Consider the following 13,291-nt stretch of genomic DNA (forward strand, 5'->3'; position numbering starts at 1 on the left):
AATAAAGAAGTATTAGGATGAAAGAATCAGTAGTGCAAATACTTAGTTTCACCTTCATTTGCTGCCTAGGGTAAAGCTTATCAATATTTCTGTGAACAAGGAATGTTTCTCTGTGTACGAAAAGCATATCTTAAAACATAGCCTGATTTTCAGAAAATATTTGTCCTCAGTGCTTTTGAAGGGAAAGAAGGGAAGCAAACCTTCTAACATATGACAGCCAGGAGCTCCCTAAGTAGAAGAATTTATTTTTCTGAAAAACATGGACTTGAAATGAATGCTTGTATTTTCTTCCCTTCAGCCTAAGACTGTGGCTCCTGTATCCATTACAGTCCCTTTCCACCACATTCTAGAGTGGAATGTCGATCGTTGCAGCACTGATTTGGTTTCAGGGTCATTACTCCCAGGCACAGCAAAAGCATTTAGAATATTTAAGAAACCTTCAACTGAAGTTGCCAGAGAGGAGATTGCCATCTCCTGTTAAATCACCTATGCCATCTGTCCAGCATTTCCTCAAGAAATTACTATGAAAACATACAGCCAAGAACATAACAGGATTTCTTTGGAGATGTGTTCTTAATGTTCAGGATAATTATCTTCTCAACAAGATTTGGTAGTAATCACAGACTTTTCCTTAGGTAATTTAAGGACTTCATAAATGGTGAAGACATTTCAGCATCTTTGTTTGTATACAGATGAAAGCCATGATCAGAGAAAACTTACAAAAACATCTCTTTAGGTAAAATGAGAAGAATTTGCTATATTTACTAAATAACTTAGCAGCTGCATTCCCTCTTTTTTCCAGGGAAAGTAATAGGTACATTTTGGCAGAGATGCAAAGTGTTAATTAGACTCAGTTGTGCTCCCTCTAACAGACTCCTGAGTGTCAGGATGAGCAGCTGTGATGTCCCTCAACTTCTCACCCAGGGTCATCCCCAGGGCTCAGCATCCTCACTGCCGCCACTTAGCACCGACTTCAGCTGCGGTGACAGGGGATGCATTACAGCTGTGGCAACAAGCCAGATTCAGGAGCTGTGGGTTCTATCACGTGCATCCACCATGGTCTAGATACATTAATGCAACTGCACTTATATAGGATGGGCTTTCTTAAAAGAAAGATCAACAGCCTCTCAGCAGAGACAGCAGTGTTCGAAAATGTTGGCAAAATATTGCAGTTGACAAGTAACTTTTGCTGAACTCTTTTGACGTCTGCCTGAAAATTGCCCATGAACAGTTTGTAAGAGTCTCTCAAATGTGCTCATTATCTGGAGGATTATACTTGATGTGCAGTCAGTTCATAAAAGGTTTGCTGCAAATCCTCACAGTCCTTATCAAGACAATTACTTACAGAAGTTACACAGTACAGCTCTCTGTGCTCTGACTGGGTGGCTTTTCTGGCTTGCACAGCATGAGCTGTGAATAGCGCAACTAAGGGCTCCGCTGTGTGTCACAGCACGGAAACATGATGCCAAACATTTGCTTGTTGCAATCATCTACCCTAGCAAAGGTTGAGCCTCTGATTACTTACAGTATGACACCTAGGTTGGGAAAAGGGTCAACTTGAAAGAAAACATGTTTAAAAAACAGGATCCAAGAGCTTGAAACGTTGCTACTGCCCCACTAAATAGCTTTCTTTCACTACACAGGAGAAAGGAGGTGATACCTCCCTTTGCCCGTGTGTGTCCCCAGATGTTACACAGCCTATTCCAACAGACAAAATCCAAAGCTGATAAAAGCTTTCCACTCTCCCTGTGACAACTCATATTCTTCTGTTAGAGAATCTTCAAATTTCAATACCAAATTCAAGAAGATCATGGCTGAAAGAAGAAACTGAAAAAACTCCAGTCATCCTTAGAATGACAATATACCGAGTCTGGTATCAGGCCTGAAACACACTGTATTAATGAATTCACTACACACTTTAATATTGAAGGCAGCTTGAAAAATATGTACTATTGACTAGGTTAAAAATGTTTTGAGCAACTTTTGGGCAAACTGCTAAACCAACCACAGTAACATGTGGGCACTGAAGCACTTCCAGGGGTTATTCAGATCACAGTGATCTTTGTCCACATTCATTATTTCTCCTCTTTTCCAAATAAGTAATTAACACTAAAGTTTAAACTCACTATGATTTGGGTACATTCATTTTACTCTCTGATTTCATTCCTTGTAATTAACATCTTTGATATATAAGTCCCACATATTGCATGGCTGAAAATTTTATTTTCAGGTCACAACGCATGACAATGGAAAGGTTTGCTATAGCAGACTTAGATACTGTGAATAATTTTGTAAGCTTCCTAGAATTATTCCTGTGTTGAAGGTAAGCCTGAGTTAAGCACTTGTTTAGGTCCTCAATTAATTAGCATTGTCTTTAATAATAGAATTTGGCAATCTCTGAAATGCTTGCCTAAACCATCACAGACTAAGTATTTCACTGCTTAATTCATATTTCCCTGTCTAATCAAGCTGTGTATTTTCCTCCTTGTGCAGGCTAAACATAATGTGTAAGAACAATGTTACCAGAAATAATTTGTGGGAGCATTTGCCTTGTGGCCAACAAAATTACCTGACATAGTTACTTACTCAGACCCCTCTGTGATGCTACAAAAAAGGGAGAGAGATCAGTCCTGGAGGCAACAGTAATCTCACCTAAATTACACACCAAGACTACTCAGCTAATTTGGTATTGTATTTACACTATTTGCCAATTTTGCTCATACTATTTTCTTTCAAATATCTTCCCCATACATAGCAAAAGCTCAAGTAAAGCAGGAACATGAACTTTAATTTTTACATCTTTACCTCACAAGAGTGGGAATAGCAGAGCCCCAACACAGGAAAATAGGAAGCTTTCTTTTTGTATTTCCCCTCAATCTTACTAAAAAATAATTAAATTTAAAATCTCACTCATCAGGAAAACTACAACCAGTTCACTCTTAACCACTTCATCCACACTTTGCTCAAAAATTACCACAGGGATGGTGCAAAACACTCCAAGCTGAGGCACACTATCTAAACTCTTGGTTTTCTTTTAAAAAGGCAAAACAAACAAACAAACAAACCCCCACAATCAAATACACAACAGAAAAAGATAAATTTGTTTCAAAATACAGCAATCCAAGGGCCAATATAAGAAACATTTATCCCACAAAGTTATCTACGGATTTCATAACTGAGAAAAAAATTCCCTACAACAACTTGGGATCTTTCTTCAAAATGGAGTAAGGTTTTTGTTGCTTCTAATCCTTTCAGAGCACACAAGATTGGATATCACAGGCATGACATTGCTGGACTGAAAAGCTATTACATGTCATTTTACAGTTTGTAAGAAGCAGTGGTTACAATTTTTCTTTCCCTCAGATATATACACAGTGTTCGTGGTAACTAATACACCTGCCTTTATGAAAGAAAGATTTAGAACATCATACACATTTAGATAATGCAATGTATAGTTTCCTAAAATATCATATGCAGAATGTTACGCTTTTTTGTGTGATCTTAATGCTGGAGTCCATTATACACACTGACCTACAGAGCTCTCGCTCTACATCTCCAATCCATTATTAACAGTCTCCTAGACTTTACACTCTAATGTCTTCACTACATTATGGCATTTCACGCTTGGTGATTTTTCTTGCTGGCATTTCCAGTGGGGGATGATTGCAGAGCTCAAAAATGAACCCAGAAACAAAACCAACCCCCCAGGTCAAGGATGTGTTTTGCCTTTCTCAGAACTGTATCCCAGTGGGTTGTTACAGCAGGATAGATCCCCTCTCCAAACGTTACAGCGGCATTAGTATATATATTTATCACTACTGTATTTGTTTATAAGGATGTACACGTGCCTGTCATGCCACGATCATTGTGTTCTGCAGCCCTATGGAACCATTAAAAGTCTCACTTAAATACACTGCTCCCAAGTGTTTGTTGGTACTGCTTGGTGGGAAGAAATCGCAGACCCTCAGTCCTGTAACAAGTAATGAAGATCACAGTCAACCTCTATCTCATTAAATTGCCCCAGTAATAGGGCAAACCCAATTGAAACTGATGAAGCTATGAAACAGGCACAAACCTCACATTATCTTATTTTGTGGAAGGGGAGAGCAGTATGTGGGTTCTGGTCATTAAATAACTAAAAGTGCATGTAATTAATACTAACAGCATAGTGCTAGCTATAAGAACTTATAAGAAGGCTGTATAGATTTAGCAAATGTTCAGATTGTTTCTCTCCTGTTCTTAAACCCCAGTGTGAAATAGTGACACAGGGTAACAGTCCTTTCCCTCTGCTGGCCTGCCTAGAGGAGTGGGCTGTGTCAAAGCAGTATAAAATCAGAAAAGATATTTCTAAGACAGGACTTCTATCTTTTGGACTGAATTCATGTATTTCTTGTTTTATCCAAAGTAAATGATAAATATTTCAAAGACTCTTGCAAAAAGCTCTCCTGTTGCATGCTTCTGCTCTCCTTTAGCTCGGAAGTAACACAGAGGTAAACCCCAGGAAGGTGGAGCCTGCAGGCACTCTCCAGCTACTGGTGTGCCTTGAGAAGCCAACACGGACCTGGCAGGCTTGAGGCAGCTTGTCTCATTCCCAGAAAATGATGATAAAAAGAACTAGTTCCCAGCAAACTTGCTAAGAGCAAAGGAAGCTTCAGGACTAGCATGCTCCCTGGATCCAGGAAAGCCTCAAAGCTGCCCAGTGCTGGAGGCAGGACTGGAACATCAGCAGGAAAGGGCTGCAGGAACCCTGGCCAGGCTGGCAAGTGCTCTGCACACCAGCCAGCAGAGAGACATTACTAGGCTGCCTTTGTGATTTATCCTGCATGGTACACAAATGATGTTTGCTTGTGAAAAGACTAGTTTGGGGGGAGAGGAGAAACAAGCCAACAAAAATAACTGAACTGTGTTAATTTATTTCTAGACTTTTATGGAGTCTGCTCAAGAGCTGATCTTTACATGGGTAAGACAGCATATGCATCTCTCTCCTGCACCTGTGCCAATCAGTCCTATTCTGTCTGATTTCCACCAAAGCATGCTCTTGTTAGTAGGGCAGACATTAACAACATTAAGACCAAATTAGATTTGTAGGTATTCATGTGCATAGCTGCCACAGATATTATTGATCCTAAGATAAACTACATTAGTTTTCACTCTTTAAATAATTTTGAAAAGTTCCACAGCACATTTTGAAAGATTGTCCAGAAAAAAATGTAAAAAAGCAAGAAACTCCTAAAAATCAGAAAATTATTTTCGTATACCTTTAAAAATATCTAAATAGTCAACATGCTATGCATGCTTAACTTTTTTATATCAAACCACCTATGAGAAATTACCAGTCATAAAAGCATTACTTCAGTTACTCTGCTCAGTTCTAGAAGTACACTGTCTTGCATTGTGGTACCTCATGAGAAAAAAAAAAAGAGTATCTGAGAAATGCATTAAGACACTTAGCTTAGTAATGGTCAGCCATATATAAGCTCATTTTCCTTGCCCGAGGCTTTTATGATCTAGCAATGGAAAATTTTTCTTCATATTTTTCAGAAATAACAGAAAATTCCGAGAAATGGAAGCCACTGCTAGTAAAAGAAGAAAAGGTGATTATCATCAGGGTTAATAGCTCCTATCTGAGATCCATGAATGATTACAGAGTTACTTTTCTATATCGAACTTTCAAGTTTCATTAATATGCTGCCTCTCCAGGACATAGGTGTGCTCATCGTACAAAGGCTATTTATTCATCACATGGAATAGAAGAGCTAGAGGAACAATGGCTTCAAAGGTCTCATGCTTATACATTTTGACCGTAGTTTGTTGGGCAAGTGCTCTTTGGTACTTAAGTATAACTCGTCCTACTTCTTCCTACACTGGCCACAGACAGGTCAGTAGCATATCCATAGCCAGAAAAAATGTTTCCTTTGGCAACATAAGAACTCGACCCATAAATCCACATTCCTTTGACTTTCTTATCAATGAACCCAACAAATGTGAGAAGAGTGTTCCTTTCTTGGTCATTCTTATCAGCACAACTCACAAAGAGTTTGATGCAAGGCAAGCCATTCGCGAAACGTGGGGAGACGAAAACAACTTTAAAGGAATTAAAATCGCCACACTGTTTCTTCTTGGAAAAAACACAGATCCTGTGTTAAATCAAATGGTAGAGCAAGAAAGCCAAATTTTTCATGACATTATTGTGGAGGATTTTATCGACTCTTACCATAACCTCACTCTGAAAACACTGATGGGGATGAGGTGGGTAGCAACATTTTGTTCAAAAGCAAAGTACGTTATGAAGACAGACAGTGATATTTTTGTAAATATGGACAATCTTATTTATAAGCTGCTCAAACCTAACACCAAGCCAAGGAGAAGGTACTTCACTGGTTATGTTATAAATGGAGGACCAATAAGAGATGTTCGCAGTAAATGGTACATGCCAAGAGATTTGTATCCCGACAGTAATTACCCGCCCTTCTGTTCAGGTACTGGCTACATTTTTTCAGCTGATGTAGCAGAACTGATTTACAAAACCTCCCTTCATACCAGACTTCTTCATCTTGAAGATGTGTACGTTGGACTTTGCCTTCGGAAGCTGGGCATTCACCCCTTCCAAAACAGTGGCTTCAATCACTGGAAAATGGCCTACAGCTTGTGCAGGTACCGCAGGGTGATCACGGTGCACCAGATAACACCAGAAGAAATGCACAGAATTTGGAATGACATGTCTAGCAAGAAACATCTTAGATGTTAAGATTTTTACAGATGTAAATACCTTTTTTAAAAAAATTCTGGTTTAGTCTGGTTATTTTTTGACAAAGTGATCTGCTGATTTACAGGTTAAAATATGGGATATTAACTGTGAGAGGATTTTTATGACTGATTTTTCATTCTCGCTTTGACTACTGGTTTACAAACTTCAGACTCTTTTTAGTAAGGACATTACACCAACCAAAAGGAACTAGAGTCAAATCTCAGATTTTGTATATTATCATCTATGGCACGTATCAGCTCCTGCATCTGTGTGTAAAAGGACAGTAATAAGCTATTATTATGAGCTGTTTAACAGTTCATGCCCAGCCTCTGAGATAAGGCTCAGGCCCCAAGAAACGAAGAATTACAAACATACTTTTATTCTTTTTTGACACTGTACAGCCATCTCTATTTAGAGCTTTTTTAATAAAATAAATAGTACACATTTGCACTGAAGTTACATACCTACCTTGACATGTATATTTTATAGTACAATATGAGCAATTCCGAAATAGCTTACTGATGGTGTAATAGCAGAATTTAGACAAGAATATCAAAGTCTCATCGGCCTTAGGAAAAAACCCATACACCGAAATACATTTTCATCCACCAAATGGTTATTTCTTTAATTTATTTCAGAAGACACCCCATTTCTTTATACTTCCTAAAATAGCCCATGAAATATGTAACACAATGTAAAAATGAAGTGGAATCTGTAGGAGAAATAATACAGAGAAGATGTATGAAAAATTATCTTACAAATATGTCAGAAAAGCATGAATATCTTAACATTTCATTTAAAAGCAAGGCAGTGTCTCTCATTGGTATCAATGGATTATCCACTAAACATCTGGCACAGCAAAATCTAACTATACTGAATGCTTAAAGTGTCGATAAGCAGCATATTTCTTCAATGTCAGTCAGTGCTTTATTTACCTAAAGAAAAAGTAACACAAAAGCAGCATTTTAAGAGTAAACTCTACTTTTTGCTACAGTACATACAGGCATGACATTTTAACAGATTTTTAATGGCGTAGAAAAGAAGAATTTAGTTCAATAAAAGAATGTAATCAATTTTCTGTTGATTGGACAGCAGAGTACATAAGACCTATGTACAAATTACACACCAAAATAGAGAGCTTCTAAGAAGCACCTAGTGAAAAAAAAAAAAGAACAAAACCAAAAAAGCCCAAATTCGAGCCTTTTTTAAAATCATGTTAAAACTCTCAGGTGACTCATCACAGAGCCAACACTCACTGAGGTGCCACTCAGGAGATCCCCTGAGCACACAAAAGAAATCAAACACAGGAGATTTTATTCAAGTTGTATAATGTGCTTATATGTGTTTGGAATATGAATGCTTATGAAATGTCATGAAACTCTTTGATAAATTCAAGCTCTCTCTATTCAGCATAATTTTATAATAAAAATAAAATATGATACTGCTCAGCAAACAACTTGGAATGAAGAAGTCACAAACAAGTTACAAAGATACAAAACTCACCAAATATACTATTAGCTGTAGATCACTCACACCATCCACTGCACACACAAAAGTCTCATTGATTTCACCTGGCATTATGTGCAACATATGCGAAACTGTTACGTCTGTACGTTATTCAGGATGTCTATAAAGTTGTCAGAAATTAACCTAATAAGAATTTAAAGGAAAACTCTGACCTGATTTTGCCATAGGTGTACACAGCACTTTACAACAGTAACAGAGGAATGAAGATGCTGCCCTAAAAGGTTTGCAGTTTCATGCCAAATTGTTAGTCTTGTTCACAGATGCAGCAGTATCATTTTGAAAGAAACTACTTGTAAAGTAACGTAAAGTGTGCCTGGCCTTCAAGTCACTAGCAGGAGCCATCTCAAACATATCTATTTCAAATCTAAATGTGAAGCTACACAACAGACAGCCTAGGAGTTACTCTTCTCAACAGGAGCTTGTGTACCCATCATAAATTAAAAAAAAAAAAAAAAAAAAAAGAAACCAAACCAAAAAACCAAACTACTTTTTAGATATATATTTAATCTCCTGTAGCATAATTAGGGTTTATCCCTCCCTAGTTGATCTAGTCCTTGTTAAAGTCGCTCTTGCTTCCTGTCAAACTCAGAACCCAGCTAAACAAGGTACAGCTAATTGGGTGACTATATAACACACTGATTGGGTGCAGCTCAGCTTTTTTTACCCAAGCCCTGGAATATGCTTATTTATGAATAGAAAGGAGACTGGAATTCATCTCCAGCCCTTGGCTAAATCAGACAGCATAGATGCCAGGCCCAGGAACACACTTTGTAATAATTTGAACCCACAGGCTGCAATCACTTCTGCTATCCCTCTGCACTGTGCAGTAATTTGGGGTTTCTGAATCCACAAGTGAATGGATTTGGTGGCCTTACTTGTGCTGATGCTTCTGTGGCCTTTGGTTAGCAACCAAGAGGACAGCAGGGCTCCCAATCCAGATACCTCAGGGCTCAAGTAGCATGGTAGCCTTGAATTTCCCCTAGTACAAGTAGACTGCATTAATGATTGCAAGGTACACCTTGAAAATAGTATCTGAAAAAGTGTATTTCCTGCCATTTATAAATAGCTAGATCTTCAATAGAAATGTAAATGTTCATCTTGAAACTGATGTACATATTTCTAAGGGATTTTCTTCTGTATTCAGCTGTATATATATGTAAGTCTGCTCGCTATGTAGCATTCTGTTATGCATGGAGCTGAGTGAGGCATATTTGTCCAGTGTTTCAAGAGCCTTAAGCATGTGTGCCCTAACTTTTGAATGTATTAGATATTTTTCTTTTGTTGTGAAGTGAATTTAAAGCAACACAAAAAAAAAGCCTAATTTTCTATTAATTTTTTGATATTAGACTTCACTAGTTTGTTACACTTAAGGTTTATTATTTTCTCTTTGCTCAGAAAGTTCAGTATTGCAACCTGGATACCTAAAGGGAACAATACATCTACTCACAGGCACAGTTGTCCTTACCACTCAGTAGTATTTGTGCCACATGCAATACTGTTAACAAACAAATATTTGCAATAGATTTCTTTTAATCAAAGAAATATTTACATTACCTTAAAGGTCAATTTGTTTCACTGGGCATGGGACAAATGACAGCTTGGTTAAACATGCTAGCTTCTAGTCACATCAAAAGTGTGACTATAATCACATTTTGATTCCAAAATGCATGTGAACAAAGGACATTGAGCAAAGCAGGTTGAGGGGGAAGTGCCTCTCTTTAGCAGGAATTTTTCCACAAAAATGTTTCTTTTTTTTTTTTTTTACTAAAACCATGAGAGTATTTGAACAGAAGTCTCAAGTTTCATTTTCCATCTTTCCTAATAATAATGTTAAGTATCAATTTTGATTCTTTATTGGGATTTTTTTGTCTTTAAGATGTAGATGGCAATGGCAACTCATAAATGAAGAGTGTAATTAACTAGAAAAGCTTGTCAACAGTAACCGAAATTTAGGTGTACCATTATATATGACTGGCTGTACTTATGTATTTATTTGTCTAAATTGTACATATTGTTTTATCTATAGTGTCTGTAGGAGTGTATTCTTTTAGATTAATGTATTATTTACAGTTTTGTGGGATTGCCAGCAAAGCTGCTAATCAAGATACTATTTTTTGTATCAATGTCAAATAATAAAAAGTCCCCAAAAACAAAAAAAACAAAATCAAGTGAAAAATTAAAGATGTCCTGTAAGTTTTCTTCTTTGCTTCTTTCTAGAAATGTAAATGGTCTTATCTGAAAACACAGTATCAATGATGCTCATTTGTCATAAGAAAGAATATTGTGCTGTAAAAGCAGATTTTAAAATAATAATTGAAAAATAAACAAAACAAAATACTACTTTTATTCATCATTTGTCAAACAACTTCATCAAGCTGATTTCCACATAAATCAGATGTAGTAAGTCATACCAAGACAAAGACATAATATTAAAGTAGCCATGGCAGTGTCTGACAAAGTAGCAGACAGCTCATCCTCTGCTTTGCCCTGTTTAGTTGCTTTGGCATCCTCAGCCAATGAGAGCCAAAGTTTGGCTGCTCCAAGGTGCTGAAGCTCTTTGACTCCCTTGGCCCTACACATGGTTCTCCTGCTACCTCCATGGCATCTTAACATGGGTGCTTGCAGCCATCAAAAGCTACACACCACAGAAAGAGAAAGCACGAATGCCCCATAACCTACATGTCATAAAACCGCAATAAACTTCCTTTGAAGTTTGTGACCACCAGGAAGATACCTAAACAGAGGGAAAGTGTTCTCCCCTGGTCTCTCAGAGATACATATTGACTCTGACAGAGCCTTTTGCTTCCCCAAACCCCTCAAAACCACCAGAAAATAAATGAAGAATCACAATGTGAATATACCCAGTTAGTCTCATGTACTGTTTGTCTCCTGAAAGAAATATATGAAGATGCTGTTTTGTCTAGCAGGAAGATCTAGGTGACTTCAAGCTCCTCAGAACAAAATAAAAACCCAAAAGAAAATAACACAAAAAATAGGAAAAACTCATTATAAGAACTAGTCATAAAAATTCCTCTCTCTCTTTCCATTCTTCCCTTTGCAGTTTCCTACGTAGAATGACATATCTAAACTCTTGACCACTGGCTTCAGAGCTCAATATCCAAAACTCATTCATGAAATGGATGAGAAAATAAGAGCTATGCCTGAGAAGAAAGGTCGCTTTTGCAAACCAAAGTGTATTTGCTTTGGGTGACCTGTTGCAGAAGCAGCACAAGCCTGCAGTGGAGTCCTCAGGCATCCCAGGAGTGTCTGCAGCAGCACAGCAACCTTACAAAACATAACAAGATGTCTTAAAACAACTCAGAGTTTCATATACAGTAAAACCCCTCCAATCATTTTCATCTCTCTCTCGTTTGCACGAAAGCAGCCCAAGTCTAATTGCAACACTTACATGGTTTTTAATTAATAGACAGCTTGGAGATATACAGATATTAGCACTAGTAGAGTGGATTTCATGTAGCTTGATTATCTTAATTACAAGCATTCTATTTTCTAATTTACTTAATTGATTGTCATAGATTTCCAAAGAAATTTGCACTGCCCTAAGTGAAAACAGTATGTAAAAAACCTTCTTAAAAATGCTGAAGCTGGCCTAGTCAAGCAGCAATGTGCCAAAAAGGAGATCCATATGACATGAAACATTGTACTGAATAACATCTGCTTCCTTTTCTCTTGTTAAAAATAAGAATTTATGAAATGGAAGGAGTCATCTGGGGAAAAAAAAAAATTCCCCTTATTGATTCAGCTGTGCCTGTTGTCTGACTTATTTCAAGTACCTCCTCTCATGACATGCCTAACATAGAAAAAAGATCCATTTTTCCGCTAAGTCTGTACATTAGCTGACTCTGCATTATATCTCTGCTTCACCTGAAAGAGCCAAGGAGAGCAAGAGACGATTTATTTGTCATGCAAGATTTATCCTTGAGCATTTATTCTGCAAAGACAGCATTACATATCAAGCCAGGCAGAATTACATGCAGTGGTTTCATAATGCAGACAACTTTTATTTGGGGGAAGCAAATATCCCAAAGTTGAAGTGTTCTGGCTAATACCTATCTTATCTGAAGCTAAATGAAAAGTATCAACAAAATTCCAATCCCTACAATCCCTTTTTCCTTTAGGAGTTCCTTTTTCTGGCCTGTTTTCTAACATGACGTCTTTCCTCAAAGAGAAATGGGATGTCTAGGCATCTTAGTACAGCAGTAAAAGCAAGGGGGAAGCAGAGGACTCCCTACAGTATCATTATGGAAGTGCTAGCAGGCCCAGCATACAAAATTATTTAGCAGGACGTCCATCCTCTTTTGGCAATGAAGACAGCAGCCACAGAAGTGAGATAAGCTACAACCAGCACCGGGGCTCATGCAGTTTGATACATGAGCTACTGGGCTGCAAGTGCATCATGCTCAGATCATGCAGTGGTTCTTTCTTAGCACCAGACATTGTTTAGGAACATCTTAAAAGAAAACTGGTGCCAGAGTATAGCAAGAGCAGAAAGGGATAATAAAATGTATAAGGTTTCAAAATGTTTTATTTATTCATTTTCATTAGAATCTCTCCTCAAAAACCATCTTCTATTGCAGGAAGTTTTAACAGTTGTCCATTATCTGTCACATCTTGTGCTCAAACATGTTTAAGGACAATGCAATGTAACTCAGGTCTCCATTATCCGCTGTACTAAGGACTTTGTTTGGATTGAGCTGTGTGAGGCAAATCAGATTTGATTAAAGTCACAAATGGCAGAAGTTTCTATGGGATTCATGCTTTTTTTCAAAGGGCTAAATTTTATTTTCTGTGTCCAGCTCAAGTCTGACTCACTGGGAAATCAACTGGGGTATCATCTAGGTTTCTGGGAAAGAACACTGTCTCCCATGCAGAACTTGACTCAGCAGAAGCTTCACCTCTTACCAAACATGAGCAGGAAGGCAAAGGAAGTAGCAATCCCTCCAATTTTCCATTAAGTTGCTCCTCATGAACATAAAGTAGATGGAACATGAGACC

The 13,291-nt window shown here is 37.7% G+C and overlaps 1 protein-coding gene across 5 annotated transcripts in view; it reads left to right on the forward strand.

Annotated features, from left to right (window-relative positions):
* The window catches only part of B3GALT1 (beta-1,3-galactosyltransferase 1), a 188,759-nt gene extending 178,144 nt beyond the window's left edge, over positions 1–10,615 (forward strand). For 4 of the 5 annotated variants that reach the window (XM_071562598.1, XM_071562601.1, XM_071562599.1 and 1 more), the window contains 2 exons: positions 4,922–4,960; positions 5,542–10,615. In XM_071562598.1, coding sequence (XP_071418699.1) covers positions 5,768–6,748 — 981 coding nt within the window. In that variant the 5' untranslated portion in view covers positions 4,922–4,960; positions 5,542–5,767 and the 3' untranslated portion in view covers positions 6,749–10,615. The remainder of the gene's footprint in view (positions 1–4,921; positions 4,961–5,541) is intronic. The other variant, XM_071562600.1, reaches the window with a different exon arrangement.
* The last annotated feature ends 2,676 nt before the right edge of the window (positions 10,616–13,291 follow it).

This window comes from Pithys albifrons, chromosome 8, assembly GCF_047495875.1.
Source record: "Pithys albifrons albifrons isolate INPA30051 chromosome 8, PitAlb_v1, whole genome shotgun sequence".
NCBI classification, from domain to species: domain Eukaryota; kingdom Metazoa; phylum Chordata; class Aves; order Passeriformes; family Thamnophilidae; genus Pithys; species Pithys albifrons.